The sequence below is a fragment of the Doryrhamphus excisus genome, chromosome 9 (genome assembly GCF_030265055.1).
Source record: "Doryrhamphus excisus isolate RoL2022-K1 chromosome 9, RoL_Dexc_1.0, whole genome shotgun sequence".
In the NCBI taxonomy this organism is placed as follows: Eukaryota; Metazoa; Chordata; class Actinopteri; order Syngnathiformes; family Syngnathidae; genus Doryrhamphus; species Doryrhamphus excisus.
Genome location: NC_080474.1, coordinates 9933047 through 9960536, shown reverse-complemented (window position 1 = coordinate 9960536; position 27490 = coordinate 9933047). Strand labels below are relative to the sequence as shown.

The window sequence follows — 27490 nt, the reverse complement described above, 5'->3', positions numbered from 1 at the left end:
CTCCATGTAGAACGTAACACCTCCTATCTGAACTCTCTCTTGGCGCCTAAAACACTTCATAACTTCTGTCAATGATGATTTGTGGGTTGACACGTTAGGTCATCCATTCATTTCCTTACTAGAGACTAGGCCGGGTACATCTTGGACTGGTCACCAGCCAATTGAAGAGCACATACAGTATAGGCAGACAACCATTCACACATTCATATTCAAACATTCATACCTATGGGCAATTAGCCTAACTGGAGTACCCACGCAAACTCCACACAGAGTCATGACCGTGTGGCCAGCATGAGAACCATTAGGACACCATGAGGCCCCAAGTTGTTCGCGCTTTTGGATCATCATGGAGCCAGGCGAGTTGGTTCTAATAGGTGGGAATACTTAAACTTGTGGGAGAGTCCTCCGCAAATGTGGAAAAAAAAACTGTCTTAATCTAAAAACTGTTAAAAAAAATGATTTCTTTACAAAAATCTCTTTCTTTACAGAAATGAGTCACCTCTATTTTCATCATTCACAAGGGTTGCGGGGGGTGCTGGAGCCTGTCCAAGCTGTCTTCGGACAAGAGACGGGGTACACCCTGGACTGGTCGCCAGCCAATCACAGGGTACATAACAGGGCACATATAGAAAAACAACCATTCACACTCATATTCATACCTATGAACAATTTGGAATCGCCAATTAACCGACCATGTTTTTTTGGAAACTGGAGAAACCGGAGAAAACCCACACATGCACAGGGAGAACATGCAAACTTCACACAGAGATGACAGAGAATTGAACTTGGGTCTCCTGCCAGTGAGGCCTGCACGCTAACCACTCCTCCACCATGCACCCTCCATTGTCATCATCAATCAGTTATTATTTTCACTTGTGTAAACAACATAAAATAGGCTGCCCACTTTGACCTGACACTTTGCCAGGAAAGGTCACTCTAACTGAAGTGTCACAGTTTTGAAACAACTAGCTCAAGTGGATTCGTGTTTCATAAAAGCTTACTTGCCCATCACTGGAATGACTCTTTGCAACTCCCACGGTAATGACAAATGGAAATAGTCAGGTGTCTTCCTGCCGCAGCCACATGGCTTATAAAACTCCAAACATGGGCACTAGAAGGGAAAGTAGAGGAAAGACTGGATCCAGCAATGCCGTTCCTTCATATCGAACTCTGGGGATTTAAGGCCTTAAGGACAAAAAACTAAGGGTTTGATGGCAAGTCAATGGGAATAGTAGTTTGTTTTTATTTTGTTATTTTTCACTACTTTGTTTTCCTCAAACAACAATCGGACCATTGTATTATTTAGTTGCTATTGTTACTTTACCCTATGTTGATGTATATAGATATTGCTATATTGTTCACTGTGCCCATTCAATGATCTTCAAACATCAAATCAATAGCAACAATCAATATTGTAGTTACCTTTATTAGGTCGGTGTAACAAAGTGGTGGTGCATTATACTCCTTCAACAAAACAAAAGTAACAAAAAACAAGCAAAGAACAACAAGGTTGTGTAGTGCTGTCCTATAATGTTCTAGTATGAATATATATACACTGTAGCAACATTATTTAATCATAAAAAACAGTTGAAACAAAATCCTTACATTCAAACAGCAGAGTGAGGTCAAACTAAGATTATGTTGGTATAATACAGTACACTTTATAAAATAAATGACAAGACATTGTCTGAAATGCTTTTGTCATGCACTTTCCACCTCCATCTTTGTAGCATCCTAAAAAGATGTCAAACTGTACATAAATCAGTTACCATTATGCCCCTGGCTCTACACACTAACTCCAAGTCCAGGAACTTCCATGATCCGTCATTGTACGTAAAGCATGTACACAATTTTACTTAAGAGAATTTGAGACTGCTAAAATAAAAATTCTGCTTTTACTAACGTAGAACAAGAGTTACTGTGTCCAAAATAAGAAAAAAAGATGGCAAAATGAACAATACTTTCACAGTGCGGGGTGGAAGAAACTATTTACAAAATTGACGTAGTTTTTGGATAATATGGCAGTTCATAGAAAGGATACAAAGACGTGAGAAACTACAAAGCGTGGTGGCAAACAAAGCCAGACAGTTCGGGGTCCGTGTCCTTATCCGCTGTCGATTTTTTTTGTCCAAGTCAGATAATATTTCATGCTTGAAGGCTTCTGGGTATATTATACTCCACTGTAAAATAAACCATTCACACACAAAGAGATGTCTCACTCTTGTTTGCCTCTTTACTGATCTTGCCAGCACTATGGACAGTGTGCTTAAGATAGTATGTAAGAACAAATTAAGAGTGCTAAATTAGGGGCATTTTCAAAACCAACTTTTGGTGTGAAAAAAAACAATCATTCAATCTTACAATCACAAAATCTGATCAGAGTGGAACCTAGGATTGGGTTTTCAACGTAAATTATTGTTGGGGTTTTTGTACATTGACACTGACTTATCGGCAGGCCAACCAGTGCGCCTCAAGTGCTTAAAGTAAACATTGACATGTTGGGGTCTCTGTGAAGAATGGTTCTTAGAGCTGGAACATTACATTCTATATTCACAGCCAGGGAAACATTTAATCATTTTTATTATGCGTGTTCAAGTACACTGCGTAACTGAATGTTACGAAAGTGCCAGAACTTTGATTACGAAACAGTGAGGGTTGAACTCCAGGGCTGCCCTTTGTCACCGACTGTTCATAATCTTTCTAGCCGCAGCTAGGGCATTGATATGATCTCTATGGTGGCTGCAGGATTGGATCTCTGCTTCTTGCAGATGATGTGGTCCTGCTTACTTCACCAAGCAGTGATCTTCAGCTTTCGCTCGATCAGTTGTCAGGGGAAGATGGAATGAGATCGACCGGCGGATTGCGGCATCGACAGTAACGCAGACCTGGATCTTTCGGAACGAGCCAAATTGTGGATCCACAATTTTCTACCCATCTTAAGATTTTGTTCAAGAGTATCTAATGCAAAATTTTTCTTAAAGCAACCCCATTTGTCTCTTGCCAGTGCATTGACTTAAAAAAAACAAACAATGCAGCTTCCAGACCATCATACTACAGTTCATTACAATAAAAACAAATGAAACAAATAAAAAATGCTTTGTCATTGTTTGTTAAATGGCCTACAGAATAGAATACACTGTATTAACTACATTATTATATCATAATTATAGCAACAACAACAAAAATGAGGAGGGTAAGGGTAAGTTTGGCACGAAACAGGTCAAAAGCATTTTGTAATGTACTTTAATAAAAGCATTCAGAGAAAGTGTTTTGAGTATGTAGTCTTTTTCCTTCAGTGCTGACTTGACAAAACTTGATGAAGAGTGCCTTGGAAGGTATTGGTGTCAAACCTGTTGAAGGTTGAGTACAGAGCACACGGTCAGTCGAAGGGGTTTTCCGATTTGAAGATGGATGCATCTGTGTCATGGCAGCCTTTGCCATTCATGTGTTCTGAGTGGCCGTCGATGCTGTAGCAGCCTTGGACCTCCGTGATGGAGGAAGCTGTGTAGGAGGCTGAGCGCAAAGCATCCGAGTGATTTCCTACGCTGCTGCCAAACTGGAGGTTGTACTGGTTCCAGTGCCTCCGTAAGACTGCTTGCACCTGCCAGAGAGACCACAGCAAGGCACACAGTCAGTAAGTCTGCCGTTCATTGGTCAATAAGGAATTGCAAGAAATATCGACAAGGGATGCGGCAAGCTCTGCTTGAAGACTAGACTTCTCGTCCTCTCTCACCGCTGGATGTCTTGTGGTTGCCTTTGGAAGTTCCATTGTATTTAAGCTTGCATATTTTGCTTGTGAGATAAACCATGGCAGGTAATGACCATATTGCGCCTCCTTAGGGTTATTTGCATTTGCCCCACTCCACACGATCAAATCTAATTTGTATCTATAATTCCAAAAGTATTCCAGACAAGCTTGCATATTTTGTATTTCTTACCACCTGAGCAGTGTAGTGTTCATCCCAAGCCAAAATTAAAAATCCTATTCTTTTCCTGCCAAGATCAACATCCACTGATAAGAAAATGATGCAGAGTGTACAGAGTGTCAAAGGTAACATACCGATCAATGTGTTTGTGCATGCGTTGAATTCAGATCTATGGAAGTTTGACGGAAACAAAAACCCGTCTTACCTCGCCGTTGAAAAAGCAGAAGATGGTGGCCACAAGTAGACCCTGAAATGTCAACAATCATCATTATCATGCAGTTTAAATCATCAATATTCTACCAAAGTCCAATCAAAACAAGGAGTTCTTTGAAAGATTGGTGAGCTTGCTTAGGAGCCTCTTCCTGCACGGCCCTGCCCTTCCTGCAAAAACTGGGGATCAGATAACAACATAGCCAAGAGGCTGGCGATTTCAACACTTCTCAGCTTTGATAATTTGTACTTTGCTTCCGGGCTGCCAACAACATAAACACAGGAATACTTGACTTTTGCTTAAAGCAGAGTATTAATACTACATATGAAACAAGACACCCCATTGAGTAAACGCCTTGCTGGCGTTCCAAGTCAGCCACATAACACATCATGTTTCAAGGACAACATTGCAAGTGTATTGTATGCAACGGAAAATAAACTACTCTAATAATACAACCATCATGTATCATATGAATATTTTTCTTTGGAAGGTTTGAACCTTTTCCAGCCCGCCGGGGCTACGTACATACTGAAAAATTATGGATGTGGGGGCACTTTTATATTTTACATGTTGTAAACCAACCCACAAAGTTACATATTGTGAAGATGTGCATGCATGTGCATCGCAAGTTTTATGCTGTAGGTGACACAGCGTTTTATTGGTATGAAATTTTTCTTCCATACCAAGGCCGGACTGATTAATGGTCCAATTATAGGCATGAGAGGTATAATGGCCAACATTGACACAAAAACTGATCAAATCCAAGTAATAGGTTTCAGTCAAACAAAAAAAAAAGTTTCATAAGACATGAGATCGATTCCAAGAGGTGGCAGAGCTAGTCGGTGCACATGCTGAAAACATTAGCATAACAGTGAGGCTAACAAGTGACCAGCACACAGCCAGTAGTAATTCTACACATGGGGAGGTAGGACTGCAAGGTTTATAGTGTGACTTTCTGTGTAAAAATACCAAGTTAAAACAGAGACCTGCGCCTTATAGACAAGTGAGGCCTATACAGTTGTAGAAAAAAGAAATCTGTATGAATTTGGTGTCAGGTGTCCGAAAGTTATGGTAATTCTCAAAAAACCTTTTCCCATTCTAATTTTTGAAATTGCATTCTTTGTTTTGTTTGTTCCTCATAGCATTATGACTTTTATAAAATTATGTTTTTTCTTTAATATTTCAACTTCATGCTTCTAAAATCTATAAGATTTTGACTTAATATTTAGTAGTTATTTTTTTCCCTGATAAAATTCAAACTATTTCCTTTTCATGTTGTGACTATTCTCCTAATAGTTCAATATTGTGCTCAAAGTAATGCTCTTTTCTCCCCCATTTTTGCCTTTTTATGGAAATGTTTAGACAGGCTCAAATTAAGTCAACATTTAGGTTCACCCTGATATTTCCCCCAAAAGCTGTCATTTTGTGTATTATACGGCAAACGGCAATTGACGGCAATCACAATTCTCACCTGGTAATGCATTAGTATGTGCATAATGTAGTCGTATATTTCTGAGGACACTCGTCCCTCTGGCTTGTAGGGAAGCAGGACATACTGGATTCCCAAAAGCGGCACCAGGATGAGGGTGGCTCTCACTGCTTTCATGTAGAGGCTTGACTCTGCTTGATGGGTCACCTTTAACTTAGTGATGAGCACTCTCACAATGTTAAGCAGGAAGAACAGATTAACCTGAGGGAAACAAACCACACCAATGTAACTGGGTAAAAATATAACTAGCATTATTCATGTTTACAATAATATACAGTATAACAGTAATAATTTAAAATATGTTAAAAAAAGCAGGTAAAATGCCACAATTTTTACACGTTTATGTGTTTCTCGTCAAGCATTGCAATTTCAAACTTTGTTTGGTTGCCCTTGAACACACCATAGCTGACTGGCTACACGTTGACTCTTGACAAATTAAGAGTCGATGCTGTTCTTTTGGGGGCTGTGAGTGCTAATCAGGCTCATTTCTATAAAGCAGCACAGGTCTATGGGGAGAATATAGACTCCACGAGCTAAACAGAATGAAATGATATCATCCAAGTGTTGCACATTGTGCAATAAAATTGACGGGTGGCTTTACTTCACAGAAAGCAAACCTTCTTACCAGGAGAGCAGCACAGATGGGGCCATGGATGATGTAGAGGAGTGATGTTTTGGAGCTAATCCAACAGCTAACAGAGGGAGAAGATGAGAACAAAGAAAAAGCATCATTCAGGATTCATTTGACACGAGGAAACAGCTCGCAGGGATTGAAGGGGAGTTAATTAGCAAGTACAGATGTACGCTGAAAGCATCGATCTGTCAATCTAAAAAGGTACATGTGTTGTGTTCCTTACTTGTCATTGTAGTAGTAACTTCTTGCAATTGCGTGAATGGAAGCGGGAATGAGAGGGAAGCCTGAAAAAAAAAAAAAAAAAACTTGGCTGCAGTTACTTTTGTTGACTGTCCACAGTGTGTGTTGCTGACGTACCCCAGCCAAGAAGATAGTACCACATCAGGTGCTGCTTCTCAGCAAACACAGCCACCACAATAAGTGTGTGTAGATATATTCCCTCACACAACATCCAGAAGTAATTGCAACCAAATAGGTAAAGATGAATGAATTGTGACACTTTGCAGCTTGTCTAAAGAAAAACAACATAGTAGACATTGTGACAGCTTGTATCAAATGTTCTTTCTCCTGCATTTCACACATATATTATATAATGGTAAGCAAAACAATTATCGTGCAATATGCAAAACCAATAACAAAAACTCACTGGATTCCTCTGCACAAGTTCTTGATTGTTTGCAACTGCGGTTAACCAAATAATGGTAATCACAGAGTTGAGCACAAAGGAAAAGAACAGGTTTTTGTGAAGTGTGATCCTTTGACAACTTAAACTCCTGCAGGAAGAAAAAAAACATGAGATGAGATGATGAGTCCTAAATATTTATCAATAGATTCTGTTCAAATAAGCTATGATCACACACTTGAAGTGGAAGAATATTCCGAGAGAGACAAATAGCGAGGTCAAGGACAGTCCATGTCCTATGAGAGCTAGGTAGAAAAGATTCATTGCAGTCTGCACGAAGAGAAAAGTGACATCATTAACTTGGAAATAAAATAATTAAATATAACAAGAAAAAATACATTGTAAAAAATATAATTGCATATTTCTGCATTTCATTTCAAATATTATAATTACATACATACTCTAGCCCTTAGCTATATACACACTATTGACCCAATTAGTGTCTTACAGAACTTTATCCTACCACTCTGCCTTCGCTGGTGTGTTCATTGCAGCGAGTGTAGTTGGTCCATGTACGGTTGCTCTCGGGATGCAAGAACCATTGGCCGCTGTCTGTACAAATCTTTGTAACCATCTCTGCACATAAGATGAGGATAAGACAATGATACTCTCCATATTAGGTAGTGTAACCCTGACTTTGATCAGTATTCATTAGGCATTTTGAGTAAATGATGTCAAAATATGTCTGTTAAAACTGCTACCCGATCTAAGGTTTACTTCATCCTAATGCATCTGGTGCACCTAAGTTGAGTATGAATGGAACTCACCAATGATACTACAGCTCGACACATGGAAATGGACTCAGTGTATGTGTCAAGCACAGTTCATGGCTCACCTGAAGGATCAAAATCCTGGAAGTAGTCTGGACAGTGCTGCTCTGAGCTGACGCCTGCCTTGGTGTCATCCCAACACAACCACCCATCCCAAGTGCGATTACACATGGGCTCTAAAAGCACACACACCGCATTCAAATATTCAGACCCATCGAGAAACATCAGCGGGAAAAAAGTGTGAAGAGCCATTAAACCCGGCAAATGACTGTACCTTGTCTGTTGGAAGGGTTGTCCTTCATTATCTTTTGGTAGCACTCAAACTGTGCTGTGACTATCTTGTTCCTGGTGAGTCCCATGTCATGGTACACATTAGCGGGATGGTGCTGCTGAGTTTCATTGACATCAAGACTTGCCCACACGCATATCTGCAAAAAGAATGGACAGGGAAAAAAAAGATTTTTAACGGGCCTGCCTGGTGCTAACCTCTGGTCCGCTGTAGTATCGGTGTAGGTTGTTAGCATGCTAAATGCACAGTGTGGCCTGAATCATAGGTTCCTAATAAAGTAGCCATTTTCAAATTTAGACGTCAATTATATTACTATGGTTACACAAAATGTTACCAGATAAAAATTGGGCTCTTCCCACCACCACTGTCTAGTGATGTAACATGTGGAGTGGGAGTTCCATAGGGTCTGTTTTCAACTTTGTTCATCAATTTTGTTGCTATGATTACACAGAATGTCACAGAGTATAAATAGCACACGACTCACCATAAAGAACTTTCCAGTGATATAACATTCTTTGCATAGTTTGTCCTGCCTTAGTTATGACTGTAAGATAAGATATGCCTTTATTCATCCCTCAGTGGGGAATTTGCAAAGTCCGGTGTGTAAGCCACACTCACTAAATTTTGAGGAAAAAACAGATTTGTACATATACAAGCCGTGTTGGTGTATAAGCCGCGAACGAGTCTGTGAGGACCAGGCAGCTCTTTATGCGACAGTCAATCATGAGTTCAATGAGCTTGTCATCCGATCGGTTGCAGGAGGTCATTATACCATCTGACTCATAGTGTTATCTCAACAACAAGGTATACCTCAAAAATATGCAAACATGCACCAATACAAGTTAAAAATGACAGGAAAAACATTTTGAAGTTTTCTCATCATGCATTTTGTTTGAGCAAACCATTTCATTGGAGGACAAGCAGCATACAAACTGGTGGATGGCACTGGAACGCCGCCTCTGTCCTCTAGAGGGAGCCAGAGGACCTGGAGCCCAGTGGGAGGCTGAAGTCATTGCAGTGCCCCAATTAATCAACTGTCGTTATGCTGTTATATATAATGAGCTCCTACGTTTTCCGATGGGTTGACAAGCCTGTTGAGTGCACTGACAGCTCATGATTGACGCCTGCCAAAAAAACAGCTTTCCTCGCTGACTCGCGAGCGGCACAGTATTTAAACCATTTGTAGTAGTTCTGAAGTAAAGGTTGTCAAGAATGTCAAGAATTTAGCCATAAATTAGGTGCCCTGCTGCATAAGTCGCTGGGTTAACGGCCGAAGCCGAATTCACATCAACACAACACAACCAAATCAAAATGAGAAATAAATGTCGCTGTTGGAATATTACAAGGCAGATGTTTTGCTTTGTTACCAGAGCAGATGTGTATACATCATTAATCATAGTTTTTCCAGGGTTTGCTTACTTGGCAGTCCAACAGAGAGCACAGCAGCATAACTACTACTACTCCACTCTTCCAGACACCCTCCATCTTCATTTTCGCCATGCAGAGACTGTTAAAAAATGCAGATCTGGAACAGAATAGAAATGAAAAATTACAATGAGAGGAAAATTCATCTGCAGTCACAAATGAGATGGTGACAAGCATCGTGGATAGTGCCGATCAATTTTTGGGTTTTTTAGTTAGTAGGGTGGTGGGGTGGGGTGGTTTGCAGGTAAGAGATGTCAACATTTATGTGAAAGTATTTGCAACCATGTAGGTGTGGATGATGAAGCTGGAACCAACCTAAACACAAAGTGGGGTACGTCAATTGCTACACTTTACGTGTACGTCAATTGCCAAGTAATCTAGTATGTTGCTTTCAAAAGGTTTGAGTATTACATTTCATTATGTTGACGCTGAGAAAGTAGTTCTGGATGTTGCGCAAGTGAGTTTTTCAAGAGGTGATCTCTCCCTAGATGCTTCTAAAAAGCACACACACCATTATTGCTCTGAGGTGTTATATGCAACAATTTAACAAAAGTATGTTTACGGCATTTTTAATGGAACATAACCATTTGGTTTAGTTTCCACCTTATGGAGTACAAACCAGCAAATGTGACATTATAAATATGTATAATGCAAAGAAATTCAACCCGATATTAGGCTGCCTATAAAAAGCAGCTGAAAATAAATTGAATATGCTTGGTATTGGCTTTCTTACCAATGTTGTCCAGTACTTCTTTCCAGATAAACATATCAATCAATACCAACATGGGCAGCTGCTCTTCCCTCAAATTAATCAGTTAATCAGGTCATCTTTTTGTCAACACATTATTGTTCGAAACTAAACAGGTCGAAATAGTGATAACACCGGCAAAAGTTGGCGGAAAGTGAATGGAAGCTAGCGGGTTAGCTTAGCTTAGCATTGTATTGTGGTTGTGTGCGCGACTCGGGCTAGAGTATATATATCCTCCTTACAATAAAGCGGTGAATATATATTTTTTTCAACCCGATTATATATATATATACATATATATATATATAGTATATTTTCACCACTTTAATGTAAGGAGTGTTTTAAAATGCCCGGTGACAACGTGCAGGTTCTGACAGGAAGCATGCCACCCCTCACCCCCAGCTACCCCCAGGAATATAAAAAAACACGACTAACATAACTCTTAACTCCAATAATTACTACAGTGGTCACATTTTCAGTTGAAAAAATACACTGTCGAGGTACCAAAGGGGCTGAATTTCCTAAATATAATAAAAAAACTCTTGTCACTGTTGAAAATACCTCTTGACCTACTTTTACAAATAAAATCTTTAAACCACAATTCGTGGAACTACAAACAAATCCATTCCAAGACTTTGAAAATTCAATAGAACAACAGATGCGATCCCATAATTTCCACAAAATTTTAATAAAAACTATTCTCAACAGGCTAATACCAGCTACAGTACACTTGAATGTTGATCTTTTAAGGTCCATTTAACTTAACCACAAAGCAGCGTGGGCGGTGCACCATTATGTGTAGGGTCTCACAGAAGTGGTTAGTCATGTACAGTTTGATCAAGAGCTGACGTCAACTATTGCATCTGATACCTGGAAAACAGCTTCAGCAGAACAGCTGTTGTCTTCCAACCCTGTGCCAGAGCTCAGCTTGCACTTATCAACTCCCACCATCCCTAAAGAGATACTGCATTGTAAACATCTCTCAGTGATTCAGGATGTTTGGCACCACACACTCCCAGCTTCCGCTTTGTGGAAATCACATGTTCGTTAGGCTGGTATCCCTCCAAAGATAAGGCAAGCTAGGAAGACTGTATATTTCATAGTAATAAAGGAAATATTGTCTCATCAAATATATATTTCATATATGGATTTATACTACAACGTTTCAAAGTCTCCCCCATGATCTGACCAAATGCATACACTAACCTCCTAAAAGTTATCCACCTGAAAGTATTGAAAGTGCAAGGAACCATTCCTACAGTCACTCCATATGTCAACACATTTCTACATTGCTCCAATATATGTCCATATTCATTCTACATTTCAACTTTCAAACATTTCAACAGCAATTCAATACAGCTTCAGCTGTACACAACATTTTTTACTTTTTATTATCAATGTGAAAAGATCCAGCCCTACATGGTGTGTGAAAAAGCGATTGCTCCTGGATTCAAACGTAATTTAACTGGGATTAATTGACATCGTATAAGTCTAAAAAAATAAACATGGAACACACACAATTTTTTTCTTGAGTCACTATCAGCCTTTAAAAAAAACAAACAAAGTTGACTGGCTGGGGCACAGTGGTGAGTATCTTGTGCTTATTGTATCAACATGGGACATGAAAATGTTCCATACAGGAAATAGCTCAGTTGTGCTGACCCGCTGTCCTTTTTAGAAACTGTGGGAAGCAGGAATTAGTTCTTAGCTATGTTCAATTTACTTAATATACTTATTTAATAATCATAAAACATCTATCTTCACAACAATAGGTAGTAGTTAAGGTAAAGTCATGTTTGTAGTTTAATGATGTTTCCAAAAGCACTTAAATCCACCACGGGTGTCAAACTCAATCCTGTCCGGGGCCAAAAACTCAAAACCAACCCCCCATTTTCAATAATTGTATATTTTTCTATATTCCAAGAATTAAAAACCCTAAAAAGCCTCTATTATGCTATTTCCAATTTTCTGATCCACAAATGTAGTTACAATTTCACACAGGACTGTTGAACATAAACGTGAAATATCTGCCGAACTTTTGCTGAAGACAGAAGCAGGGCGCTCTTGCCAGGAAAGGTGCACTAATAGATTGTCTGTAATGAGTAAACGGGGCGCCCTCACGTCCAAGTTCTGAGCTCCAGGGCACCAGTGCATGCCTCTGACAAAGTGTGTCCAACAATGAGTGCTCCTCCTCGGGCAGGCGAGGTGGACGCAGCGCTCTCGCGTTCCGGTTCTTCTGAGTTTCACGGCACTAGTAATGCTTCTGACAAAGTATGTCCGACAATGAGTGCGCCTCCTCTCCAGCTAGTAGATTATGAGCTGCCAGTCGCTAATCATTTATTATCAACTCCTATACTTACTAAATTCGAAACTGTTGTTTTAACTAGTCAGGAAGTAGTTTGGGAGTTTGACCAATCACATTGGAGTGGGTGTGCCCCGAGACGGGCCGTTTGTGGTATAAATTACAACAGACCGTTTTGGCAGGAAGCACAAATCCAAGGAAATACAGCTGGAATAGGTGCAGATTCTGGAGGATCTAGAACAGGGGTGCTCACACTTTTTCAGCATGCGAGCTACTTTTAAAATGACCGCGTCAAAATGATCTACCCACTACAAAAATGCAAAACATCTATTTATTTTCAAATGTATTGAGGATTATTTGTACGTACAATGTATGTTGATGTACCTTACATAACCAAATGAGCCAATATTGCAAAACACACATAATTAACTATTAAATTTTTTTGTAATTACCTGAGTTTACTTTGATGACTTGCACTGAATTGAACCAGCCAGGGATGCATAGTCCGGACAGTAGCTGCTGATAGCCAGCCTCAAGCACACTTCCAAATGTTTATCAGTCATGGATAATATCCGTATCACAATATCCGTATAATATTCCATATCCGTATGGAAGTGATATGTTTTTTGCCTTTTTACTTGGTCCAGTTTTTGCCTTTTTACTTGGTCCAGCTCCTTCACTCATTTTAGTGACCATAAACTTTAGCGAGGGCTTAAAATCTCGCAATTCGCCGACTAGCTTAGCACTTTGCATCGCTGTTTACGCATGAGCGGTGACCTAAAGGTCAAAATTCAGTTGTCATCTGATTGGTTGTCCTGTATGTCAATCAAGTAACGGGGATGGATGATAGGCTGACATCGTAAGTTCTGCTGCACTTACAGACGTTGTTTGATTTGATTGGTCGCCCGAAGGGCAACATTCAGTTGTCATCTGAATGGCTGCCCTGTATATCAATCAAGTGACGGCATTGATGCTGGGATGATATTTTTTTAATATCACGCCGCGATCGACCAGTGATCGACCAGTACCACCTCCGCGATCGACCGGTAGATCGCGATCGACTTAATGAGCACCCCTGATCTAGAACAAGGGTTATTGTGTGTAGCTGCTCGATAGGAGTCCACAATTCAATACAAAGGGTAGAAAAATGAGCAAAATAGGTCTCCTTATCTAGTTCCTTAGTTAATCCTACTGGAAGGGTCTCACAGTCCATCAAGCAAAGCGCCTACCAAAGTAGCACAACAACATTTTTGCAGATTTCTGAACTAATAATAAGGCACACTGTCATCTTTGTAGAAAATTAAGTGCACCTTATAGTGTGGAAAATACGGTAATGAAATACCAAAATAGTCGTCGATTCATTGCACAATTGCTTATTCATCAATTAATTGTTGCAGCTGTAATTGTAATGCCTACCCGGACATTGTAAGGAGGGGGTGGTCGATTGGCAATGTCTTCATTGCAAAAACAAACAACGCTTAAACATCAGCAAACTCAACTGTCTTCTTTGCTTGCAGCCACACACACAGTAAGGACACGTCATGTTCACAGAGGGTCGGAAATCACACTACTCTCTCAGTACACAGTAGAATGCAGTACATTGCCAGGTCACTGATTCTCTGAAAGCAACCATAATAACCAAGCAGTGCCATGTAGTAGTCGTATCATTGAGAGAGAAAGGTTAAACCTTTTATTCTTTAATTGGCATTCTTGTTGTTTGCATACAATCCAAGAATGACTCAAAGAAGTTTCATCCATTCACTTTCTATACAATCTTTACTTTATGCGACACATGAACTACAAACATGAATCAGTTACACCCTTACACAAGGGTGTTGATCATTCTCACATGGTGATCGCAGGACTTTAATCAGTATAACACTAAATTACATCATGGAGATTTTTTACAGTTGGACTCCACTGTCAACCTTATGTTGGATACCAGCCCGGTTTCCCTTTGCATTGAACACATGCAACACCTCGCTCAAAGTGCAGTTTATGATGTATTAACATCAAACATGCTCTGTGGGAAACCACCTGCGGCGTGCAGGTGTTCATGTGGTGAATTAAACTACACTATATGAATTGAATTAAGCCATAGTGTTTGTGAAATGTTAATGTTTCCTGATCAGATCAGATATGATAGTTAACTCATTCACTACCTAAGGCGTGTTTATATGTTTTTTTGCACAAGAGGCACAAAGAGGTGATGTGCACAATAGAAGAGATCTTGTTTAGATCTTGTTTTAGTGCAGTTTTAAGCCATAAAAATGAGTAGTGGTAGAACATATCTGTGTGGAGTTGGCATTCTTGAGTGCATTCCAAAAACATGCATGTTAGGTTAATGGGCGACGCCAAATTGTCCATAGGTATGAATGTGAGTGTGAATGGTTGTTTGTCTATATGTGCCGTGTGATTGGCTGGCGACCAGCCCAGGCTGTACCCCGCCTCTCGCCCAAAGACAGCTGGGATAGGCTCCAGCATGTCCGAGACCCTCGTGAGGATAAGCGGTATAGAAAATGGATGGATGGATATATATGGCTAAATATGTTTCAAAGTGAAAGTTATGCTTGAAATGTATGTTGACAAAAATCACTTTTTCTCCTTTATTGAGAACTCATATCTTGCTGAAACTTACCTTAGTTCTACTGCTGATTAATAGAGAAGGGAAGAAGGGAGAAACAAATCATCTATTTCTGATGAAAGATGAGAGCCGAATCTTTCTTTTGGTGTATACCATGTTTATACAGCGCTAGAACCCAATATTCTATGGGCCTTGAAGGATCAGTCAAAATCCTTTAAAATGGTCAGTACTGGAGAAGATGTCTTTTGGAAAATGTCTGGTCGTTAATGACTTAATATGTACACAGGTCAATAAACCCAGAAACTTGAAAATTTGTCAACCCTTAAAAGCTTACAAACTGTATGTTATCTGTGCTTGAAAAGAGCTTGGTTTGAAGAGGAACTCCAGAGCAGGAAGGATCAGCTTGGAAACACACTCCCTCCAAGGGTTTCCTCTCTCAGTCAACCACACCAAATATAGCTAGTGGACATTTCCCCTGGGATCAGCTGTACATTTAGATAATCTCTCTCATGTGAGTTTAAAAAAACATATGGATCAGAATTTATCATCTTAGACAGTGACATTACTAATCCCAGGACATAAGAGTCACCCTTGCAAAAACCTCGCATTCGCCAAAGGCACTAACAGATGTCATAGAGTACAATAACATTCCCACACAGATGTGGGGGTGGAGCCTTCTTCAACTCTCAAACATTACATCCGATGCATGCAATATTGTGTGCGTTTACATGTCGGTGAAGTTGTGTTTCGTTTAATGGGAAACAACATGAGATGCATAAACATTCGAGTCACTGCATTCATGAACTTGCTGCCAACAGTTCTGTGTTCCCAGGGCAAGCATGTGGACGTGCACAGAACTGTGGTTATGGAAGAACAGGATGACTGGATTCCACTATTGGTTTCGCTCCTGGGAGAATGTGGATACTGAATCTATTAATTTTTGCTATTTGATTAATTCTTTGTGTTTCAGGGAAAACAAGATATTTGCACCCATCAGCTTTGACTTTGGAAAACTGTGACCAAACCACTGCGTTGGTTCATAATGATCTGGTCCTCTGATCTGATTCCTTGGTTAATCAAAACAGTTAGCTTCAGATTATGCAACTAAGAGAATAATAAATGATAATAAATTATTTGCAGCCCTAGCGGTATCTAATAATGTTGACCTACATTAAAAACCAAAATGACTTGCCCATAGGGAATCCTTAAGGTGAGAACTACTTGCCCGAACTTGCCCCATGTAAAATGAAAAGACTGCCATAATGATATCATGTAATTTTTTTGTGGCATCACATGAGAATCTCAAATAAAGATGAAATGAGAGTCCTACCATAATACCTTACACTTCGTAGTCGTAGTAAGCAGTGATATTTAAAAGTTGTGCACCACAATGGAACATTATTGAATAGACACATTTGTGTACTAGTATTGTGTTTTTAATCCAGAAAAAAAAGCTCAATGGTCAAACAATAATTTGTGAAGCAAAGGTGAGAAAAATACACAGAGAAATGGAAGCGCTAGATTTTGTAGCTCGTGCAAAATCAGCACTTGACAACTTCAAATTGTCACAGCAATGTGATTCACTCACCTGTGCCATCATTTGATTTGCTGCCGCTAATAAAATACTTGTTTAGGAGGTTCATCACTTTTTGGTGTTTCCTTCAGAATTAGACGACATTGGCAGCGACGCCATGATGGATGTTTTCATAGTCAAACGATCGCTGATTGGTTGATCGCGAACAAGAACGGGTGTGGGTAAAACGCGGACTGTGGATTACGGACCGCGGTCTAAATAAACGATTCTGATGGGTCCATTTCAAGATTTGCAAGGATTGCTTTGCAAATTACCACCAGAATTACGCAGTCCGTGTTTTACCAACACCCAACAAGAACCGCTTTAAAAAAAAACTCTTGGCAGTATGGCATGCCAAAGTGCACTTGCCCGACGGGAATATCACTGATTAGATTTACTTGCCCGAATTTTGTTTTAACTTGCCCCAGGCCATCGGTACATCGTTATTGTCGAGCCCTGCCACTGTGAAGCAACACGTCCCAGTTGAACAAGTCCTGGTTCCTTTCAACAACAATATTAGACTAGGATCAGGATTATTGATCTTGCCAAATGCACGGACAGTGTTCATTTTCAATGATACCCAAAAAAAAGGTGTACGTGATGGACAATGTAAAAGGTCAACTCTGTAAGCTTCTGACATTTTCAAGTGGCACGAATCATACTGACTCCCTCAGGGTTGAACGTGTGCTCTGTTGAAATGCTAAAGGCTGTGTTTTCCGGAAAGTCAACTCAACAAGCAAACACAACACACATCGACTATTTATCTCCTGAGTTTCCTGTGTTGCTTGCCACTGAACAATGGTGACTGAAGAGAGACACAGACTGTTACTTGAGTTGGAACTAATCAACGTGGAAGAAAAGTTATCCGTATGAGCTAGAATCACACCAATAAGACCAGAAAGTCCAGGTTAGGAGGAGTCCTGTGCACCTTCACCTCAACACAGAAGGATAAACTAAGCTTTGGGGATTGTTGTTAGACGTAGGGATGGAGCAAATCCGATCCAGTATCCGTATCGGGTTCCGATACCAATGTAATTAACGTATAGAAAATTTCCAATACCACCTGCTGAGATTTCCGATCCATGAGCCAAGTCTGTGCCATAATGTTGTTGTAAGCTTGAATAATATCGGCAAACGTCACTGGGGCACATTTTTTGGATTGGTTGCTGTTATTTAGTAATTGAAATAATTTATTTAAATTGCATGATAATAATAACACATATAATATTATTTATTTTTAAATAACTTTTGATATCCGAAAGTGAAACAATGTCTTTCCATTTTGACATACATGTGGACATTCCATTACTGCACCAAAACACGGAGCCAGTACCTTCTCATTTACAGAGAGTAGAAGGAAAATACATTCCTTCCCGAATAAAATAAGCTGCAAAACACAGATGATGACGGTACACTATGATAACAAGCATGCCAGTCGTTGCACTTGCACATTCCCCTTTCTGTATTTCTGTATTTCGGATCAAGAGTTGACTTTGGAGGGTTAAGGGTACTTGGGGGTTTTATCATAGCAAAGGGATCAATTTCCAGGGGCCTCCTGCATGCGCAAGGGAAAATTGTACAAATAGCTTGATAAAAATACACTGGTTAAAAATAAACCCAGCCAGCACCATCATGCATTGCACCAGCACAGCTACTTCTAAATCTCCTCGTATAAAACGTTTACTTTGCATTCAAGCAAAACATGACATAACCAGCTAAGTATGTGCTGTACATCCTTAACCTTGGGCATGCAGTGCAGTCTGGTGGGAAAACGTACTTAATTCCACCAATTCCTTCCACTACACGCACTGATACTTTCACAGGTCACTGGATTCCATTTGTCAAGTGCAGAAATAGGAGGACTAAATGACCATCTACAACAAATACTGGATATATTTTTAAACGGTTGTTCATATCCTCATCTTATTATATTTTTTTCCCTTCTTCTCTGCCAGCCAATACAAACACCACCACCCACGACTTTGTGTTACTGACGAAGGTATCCAAGCAATATTCCAACAAAGCAGACGCTACACTCACCCCTCCAACTGAGCTATTCACATCATTAATAAATAGCTTGAGTGTTCTCATCTTTTTGAGGCATAGTGCTGTATGTTAGTCTGAGTGATTCTTCCTGAGGTGTGATAGTAGATATTAGTGCTTTAACAAATTGTATTGTATTTTCAACCCGAAGGTAAGACACACCATTCGTATTAACAGCAGAAAAAACTGCAACAATATCGTCTGATATGTCATTTTTTATGCTTATATTGGTTGACATTATTGAACATCCCAAATAATACTCGAGGGTTCACATTCTGTCCAAAACATTATTTTCCAGGACTTTTTCAGCCGCTACCGAGACAAGTTAGTGTCCTATGAATCAATGCTGGAGATGCTTTAGCTTACAGTTGCTTGTTTTGTCTCTAGGTGCTAAGTTCTTAACGGGGTCTGAAAAGATGCTAAATCTAGCAACAAAGTCAATCAGAAGCACTAACTTGCAGAACTGCTTCAGACATGCTGAACTTATAACCCGTTTACATTCATCAGGCAAAGAGAGGATAAATCATTTCACTGTTTCCAGCATATTTGAGCATTTCCCCCCCTCATTTTCCATGTTTTGCATGACTTGAACCGGGAATCATTTCTCCGGTTTTCCAGGGCACATGTGAACCCTGTACTAGATACGAATCACTGATTGTATTGCTCCATCACAGGACAATTACCGTAATTTCTGGACTACAGAACAAACCAATATGTAAGCCACACCCACTACTTTTCAAGAAAAAAAGATTTGTACACATATATGGTCTATAAGCCACAGGTGTGCAAGGTGTAACATAGGATATTTAGTACACAGAACAAAATTCAAATTAAACGGTGTGTGTAACACAGCTAGTTAAACCTAGCTTACCAGAAAAGTCATTCATCACTTAATTCTCCTCCTGGGAATTAAAAACACTAAAGTTGTCTTCTCTAGTTTCAGAATTGAAAAGCCACATAATTCCATTGTCACACACTTTGTCAGCCCCTCTCACTCTTCCTTGCTTTTGTTTTTGTGACACCAAGCGTGACATTGCGTCAGATAAATTGACTGCGTTAAACTTGAAAGCTGCATCATATGCACTTCTTTGTGTGTTATCCATGATGCGGGGTAGAAACTACGGTAATATTGGTGGGTGACGACATAGGTAAAAGTTCCTGACTCATGAAATGCAACAGAAGGAGTTGTTTATAATAATAATAATAATAATAATAACAACGATATTTCATGAAGCACTGCACTATGTAAAGTATGGATTGAATGGTGGAAGTCCAGAGGCAGACATAATTAGTACCAGAGCAAAAAGTAAAATTGAATTACAGTCATATTTCCATCTTGCATAAGGAAGACTTGGGGGAGAATATAATTATCTTGATTGATGTTGCAATCATTGTATGCAATAAGAGCACATTTATTTATTGCATAATTGTAATCTATGTGTGTATTTGTGCTGGAGTTGTACTGTGTGACACCTTACATCACAAATACAGAATTTGTTGATGATACACTACCAAACAGGTTTTGACTATGCTTATGTGTGGCCAGCTAATTTCACTAATTCAAATGTCAGCATGCAGCGGCACTGCATGCTCACCTTTGGAGGGCAGATGCACACAGAACCTCCCCTTTCCTCTACATGCACGCCAGATGACCCCTCCCACACTGTAAATCAGGAAGCTTGTGTCAAGCCCGATGCTTTGTTTAGCTCACGCAAACACGGAACACCTTTAGAGAGTCCACGGCCTCTTTCCACTGTGCACCATTGCACACTGACAAAGCTCCCCGGAGGACATTAGCCTGCGAGAGCTCTCGTTAAGCACCTTGTGTGCTGAAATTAAAACTGGATAGGAAAACATTATGAAAGAGCGGAAATATTACATCAAAAGGTTTCAGAACTGAACTGAACACAAGGGTGGAATTTTAATACTCATGCATGGGTATACTGTTCTTCCACGTTAATATAACTGGAAACTGAGATGAAGACATAAAGAATTGTTTTTCACCCGAGTTGCTGATTGAATTGAACTTGTAATACAATCAATGCTCAACTTGAATGTCTCTGAAAGACGCTAACACAAATGAGTGTTGCCAGGTGCCTTATTAAATGTACTGTATGCTTGCATAGTCGCATCGGGAACAAAGGATTAGGCCATAAGAGGAAGGCTGCAGGAGCCCACTGCACCTCAATGATTTATGATGTGGTTATGTTTCATGAGAATCATCATCACTCAAGCTTTATGAAGCTTTTATGAAGAACGCTTTTGCTCCTATCTTATCGGGTTAGAGTCCATGATGGCTGGCAAAAAATACAACAGACAATTACTGTTATGTTAAAGATATAGGGAATTGCTTAATTGGATCGTTTTTCACTAAGGCTATTCTGATTTATTTCATGTCAGTGTTAATGGGACAAGTCATACCTCATCCGTATGCAGATATAAACCCAATGTCAGGTCGCGAACGACTTTTGGCTTACGATACTTGGATATGGGTACACATTGATGTCGGCAAAAGCTCTACTTGGCACTCCAAAATTATTTTATTATTATTGTTATTATTATTTGTATTAGTGAAGCAGCTCACGGAAATGTCCCAGCACCGACATGTGGGGTAGTGTGGCTCCGACATCCACCCACACACTCAGAACAGACATCACAGCAAGTTCTCCATGAACTGCCATAGCCAAAATTATTGCCCTCCTTCTTAATCTGCCATGCATGGTCATTTGGTTAAGATAATATTGACTCTTTTGCACAAAATCCTTGCCACAAATGTGCAGAGAGCACACACACACAAACACACACACTTCTACGGTAAACACATGCAAATGCGGGTGACATCATGCGTACATGTCACTTCCTGGACGCTTTGCATTCACATTGACAAGTCGTATGTTTTTTGGTAATATGAAAGATCACATAAATTGAGACCACATGATGCACCTGAAAGCACAATTTTAGAAAGCTTGAGCAGCACTGACAGCAGTTTGCTAGTTTTGATCCTGCTTGTTGAGTATTGAGTGTCCATTATCTGATTGGAATAATTCCATGGTGTCCCAACTCTAAAAGAATTTTAAGAACTCTTCAAGATGAAACACTCTTGATGCACAAAGTAATCATTCAAACTTATTAATTTGTTGATGTGATGCAAGGAACAACTGTCTATTCCCTGATGCAGTCTCCTCGCACTGTGACGCATTCAGGCTCACTCATCATTTTACCGCAAATTGCTTTTCATTTTTATTCACGTACCTCCTATGGCAATTGACATACCCCCAGGGGTACGCGCACCTCACTTTGGGAACCACTGCTGTACACCATTCAGCTGTGGTGTGAATGAGATTCCACTGACACACTTTGTAAATGCCACTGCTTTAGGAACAGATCCACCAGGCCATTGAGATCGCCAAGGCTTTGGGAGCTATGCTGCCAAGACCTTTGTCTGGCCTACATGTACAGGCTGCCTTTAGACTCGGACACTAAACACCCAGCGTGAGAGTTTGAGTGTTAGACGTGACGGCATGCTCACCATACTCAATGCACTCAGCTTGTGCATTTAGTAGGTGTACCTCGATTTAAGGTCAAGGGTTGGTTCATTTTGGCTACAGTAGGGGAACATAATGCTGGCAGAATGGAAGAATCATTTTTTGACTCAAACATTCATAAATTAATTTTCTACCGCTTATCCTCACGAGGGTCGTGGGCGTGCTGGAGCCTACCCCAGCTGTATTCAGGCGAGAGGTGGGGACACACATCACACCCTGTCCGAGGAGTGTGGGGATGATGCCCTCAGCTGGTCGCCTGATGAGGAACAGCCCGCCGGACCGCCAGCGCAACCAGTTCTTCCAGCTGACCGGGATGTGCTGTCCGGTAGGTTACCTCTCGTCAAAGACTCACTGTGCTGTTCCTCTGCTCCACAGTCCAGCCAAGACCGAGGGGTCCATCCATGGCTTCTGCTGGGCCTGCCGTCATGGCCGTCCTCCAGAGGAGCCCGGTTCCCTTCGGGCTGCTCACCCTGCAGGCCGCCCTCCTACGTGGCCCTGCCACCCTGGCCGACCTCTGGAGAGGTCCGGCCAGCAACCCACCTCCGGTCCCCCCCCCTCCCATCCCTCTTGGTCTGTGGACTTTTTGGACGTCTGGGATCCGTCCTTGAGGGGAGGGTACTGTCACGATGTGGGCGTCACCCTCTCGTGACAGCTCCCTTAGTTTCCTTCCTTGCCTTTGTTCCAGTTTTCATGCCCTTATTTTGGTACTACTTCCTTTCTTGTTCCCTTCTGCTTTCTCTCTGACTCATTTCACACACCTGTCTCTAATTTCCACTCTCCCTATTTAGTTCAGGTGTGTGCTCCTTCGTTTGTGGCTTCATTGTCTTTGTTTTTGGTTTGCCTGTAGTTGCTGGCTACATTGCTCAAACGCCATTAAATCCCTTGTACCTACATTTTTGGTCCTGCTCTCTGCATCCTGGGGTCGCATCGCTAAGCTCGCAAGCCCGCTCGTGACAACTATATTAATAAAACGCTAATGGTTTCATGGTTGACTACAGCCTGTTATTAACATATTTGTTATTAACATTGTTATATATTAACATATATAAGACATTGTGATGATAGGTAGCATTCTACACTAGTCACTAGGTATCAGTAATGTAACTGCAATGCTGATTGCTGGAACAACAGGCCTTTATTGCATGTTTGGAATAATATTTCCTAATTAAAAACAAGGGCTGCTGTTGTTACAGTAACCCAGGCTAAAACTTGACTCTGTACCCTCATGTCACTTCCTGTCCACTCATGTACTCGGCTCCTGTAGAACCCGACCATATTTCCAGTCTTATAAATAAAGGATCCTACTTCTGGGAAAGTCGCTGACTACAGTGGGGTCTGGAACCAATTAAGCGCGATAAACGAGGGATTACTGTATACAGATATTGTGCAGCATTTCATTTCAGTGGAAAGACTGCATTACTGCAGATGCTGCACCAATCTCATGCTCTAATCTACCCTCACTCATGAACAAGAGCCCAAGACTGGGCCCTACGATTTTCAAGTGAATTTGCTGTTAAACATGGAATCTCAAGGAAAATGATATAATGTCAATGGCATTATTGCATGTTCATGTGGGGAAGTATTTCTCCGTCAGAACGCCCAATAGTGGCGAATCTGATCACAAACGCTAACCCACTTTCATTCCCAACACACACAACAATGTCCGTTTTTCAAAATAAGAGCACTGCTGCATCTTGTAAGCAAAATAAGGGTATCATTAATGTCTTCCTCTTTTAGTTTAATGACGGGTTGCAACCATGAAAAGGTAGAAGGCCCTAGAGGATCTAACTCCAAAGCTGCAGAGTGAAATCCACCCTTTTCCATCTGAGAACCATGGCCTCAACTTTGGAGGTTAACCCCTTACTGCCTCTAAATTTCTTTTTTTGGCCAAATTTCTCAAATAGTCATACCTTAAATAAACCATTCTGAGTAGAGTCATGTCTAATAAGATGAGTTTTAAACCCAACAGTCAGAATGTCTATGTGCTACTGACAGAGGATTAGGTGTTTGTTTGAATTCACTGAATAGGAAGATAGTAGTGTTTTTGTACAGAAAAATATGCCTTCAAAATAACTAATTTGGCGATATAGACTAAAAAAATAATCGCTTGAGTTCTTACCTAGTCCCATTTCAAATTTGACAATGCAAGTACAAAAATTGAGTATTTTACACAGGTTTGAATTAGGTATTCCAAAGATGTGACAAGTCATCACTAACGCCATGCAAACACAACTCCATGGTTTCCTGTCGTGTCTCGTATATCTGAAGACTGTTTTGTCATGATTATTTCCAACCATGACACACAGTCCACATTTTCCCACATGTAGGAGTTCCTTGCTTTTATGGCAAAAGCCGACCAGTCATCTTCATGTGTTCATATTTCATCTTCATTAAAATGCCATCTCATTGATTGACTTCGCTTATGTCATCCAACTTTCCTGAAGGGCAATAAACTCAAAGCCCATGTGTATTAGCATCCTCGTCATATCTTACTCTCTCTTAGACATCATTCAGCATGTTTCTGTCCACTCTTGGCAGCCCGCAAACTTCCAGCATGTCCAAATCTGCAGCTTATGTAACCATGCAGATGATTTAGCAAACCATGGGCATGCCTTACATCAAAAGCCTCATGATCACCATCAGTTTGGCATTGTGCTTCAAACAGCCTCACATTCCTGGGCCTAACAAAAAAAACATGAATGAAGTGCTTGCATCTACTTGACTGTAGTCTGTATGGGAGCAATCAGTGGTTTATACAGTTCGAACACAAGACAAAACGCAGAAATTAAGCTTGTATAGTACAGTATTCATTAAAAAAACATCATAAAGAGTCAATCCATGACAAAGTCTCAACCATCAGCGTCATGATCGGTACTTCTATGTTGTTATGTGATGGTTTCTAAAGGATTGAGGACATGCATTTCACATTAACACGCACGGCTGCGCAAACCGCATCGTCAACCGAGTATTCATTTGCACGACACATCACTGTGACGCTCGGCGAATAACACACACACGTCACGACGACAGCATCTTACCGGAAGGTGAGCCCGATTCCGTTAAAAGAAACACACACACAAAAACAAAATCTCCAGTCTTCGGTATGGTCGATGCAGACGAAGACGTAGTCTGACAGGGTGAGTCCCAGCTCACACTGAGCGCTGCTAAAAGGCTGTCAGGTTGATATTGCAAAGCCACCCACCGCTTCCTGTGACGTCACAGCCAGCCTGCAGTGAGAGACACACACGCACACGCACACGCAGGATTGAATTTCCACAATTTTTTTTTTGTTTTATCTCATTCATGAAACCCTCACACACTTTGCACAAGTAAATAAGTAAATAAAAGATGGTTTCTTGCTAAAAATGTAAAATGAAACCTTTTATTTATTGTATCTTCAAAGTATACATTGGGCCACTTTGTAATGTTTATATATTTAGTATGAAATTAATTTTACATACTTATATATAAAGTCTTTGTCCCCACCCTGATTTCTATTTATTTATTTCACAGACAGATTTAAACATTAGTCAGCGACAACAAAAAGTGCAGTTTTAAATGAAACTATTATTACAGGAGAAAAAAATCCAAACCTACTGTACTATAATGGGAAAAACAACTTCCAAAAACTTTTTATCTCGTCAGACATGCGTTAGCGTTCTGGACTTCGGAGCGGGTTGGAATCTCCACAAGTAAGCACCATCGGTATTTGTCAGGAAGGGCATCCGAAATGTAAAGGTCTCAAGCCAAAAATCAGTATCAAAAAGATCCGCTGTGGCGACTCCGTAATCAGAAAAAAAGCCGAAAGAAACAAAACAAAAGACCACAGAGTATTTTCCCAAAGGTCTTGGAGATCATCAAGATGTTTTCTGGCAAAAATGAGATGAGCTTTAATGTTCTTTTTGTTCAGCAGTGGTTTTCTTCTTGGAACTCTTGCCATGCAGGCCGTTTATTCCCAGTGTCTTTCTTATGGTGGAGTCATGAACACTGACTTTAACTGAGGCAAGTCAGGCCTGCATTTCTTTGGATGTTGTTGTGGGGTCTTTTGTGACCTCTTGGATGAGTCGTCACTGTGCTCCTGGGTTAATTTTAGTTAGCCGGGCACTCCTGGGAAGGTTTACCGCTTTCCCCATTTGTGGATAATGGCTCTCACTGTGGTTCGCTCGAGTCCCAAAGCTTGAAAAATTGCTTTATTGACTAATAATTAAATGTGTTTGATTTCTGATGGAACATTTAAGTATGCAAAAAATAAGAAATCAGGAGGGGGCAAACAGTTTTTCACACCACTTTATATAAACATATATATATACACACACACACACACACACACACATATATATACACACACACATATATATATATATATATATATATATATATATATATATATATATACTGTGTGTATGTCGCCATAGCAGATCTTTTGATCCGCATATTGAGTTTAGGCCCTTTATATTCCGGATGCCCTTCCCGATGCTTACTCATGGAGATTTGAACCCACACACAAACATACATAGCAAAGCCTTGCGTTTTTAGTTACTAGAATCAATATTTTTCACATTTTTTCTGTTCAATTTGATTTCTACAATGTGCCGTGGTCTTCGGACACCCCTGCATAAGGACAATACTCATAAGCATGCTTAACACTAAAAGGCTTATAACATTCCATAATCAAATCACTACTACTACTACTACTATAACAATAACTGATGCTTCAGGTGGGGCAGTGCCCTCTACTAATTTAATATCCAGTATTAAAACATCATGGTTCTAGACTCCATCCATTTTCTATACCGCTAATCCTCACTGGGGTCGCGGGGGTATGCTGGAGCCTATCCCAGCTGTCTTCGGGCGAGAGGTAGGGTACACCCTGGACTGGTCGGGTTCTCGACTCTTAAATTATTATGACACTATGCCAGTAGTAGTGATTGTTCTGCTTCTTGGTGTACATCACTGGCAAGTGATAGATGAATAAAAATATATTTGAAGGCGACACAGCCGACACACGTTGATTGCTCATCGAAAACGATTAATGTCAGGTCAATAGGGTAAACGAAATTAACACCTCTCATATAGGAAGTGGTGAAATTGATAGCAAAGTATATTCTTGATACAAATTGTCTAGCTCCTAAACCTTCCACCTAGCTCACGTCCGAACCCTGAACTCCTAACTCTGACCTGCCAGGGGAGGCTGTAAAACAGTTTTTTTTTAATTCTGTTTTTTGTCGTTCAATTATGGAACTTATGCTCAATTATGGAACTCCTATAT

The 27490-nt window shown here is 40.3% G+C and overlaps 1 protein-coding gene across 1 annotated transcript; it reads right to left on the bottom strand.

Moving 5' to 3' along the window:
- Window positions 1–1397: 1397 nt before the first annotated feature.
- calcrla (calcitonin receptor-like a) lies at window positions 1398–25427 on the bottom strand. The gene is made up of 13 exons (XM_058082515.1): window positions 25260–25427; window positions 9421–9526; window positions 7987–8140; window positions 7778–7888; window positions 7406–7518; window positions 7121–7212; window positions 6907–7033; window positions 6618–6771; window positions 6484–6544; window positions 6252–6318; window positions 5609–5827; window positions 4132–4173; window positions 1398–3601 (listed from the first exon to the last, which is right to left on the bottom strand). Exons 2-13 carry the CDS (start codon window positions 9499–9501, stop codon window positions 3380–3382), a joined length of 1443 nt encoding a protein of 480 aa, XP_057938498.1. The 5' UTR covers window positions 9502–9526; window positions 25260–25427; the 3' UTR covers window positions 1398–3379.
- Window positions 25428–27490: the final 2063 nt, after the last annotated feature.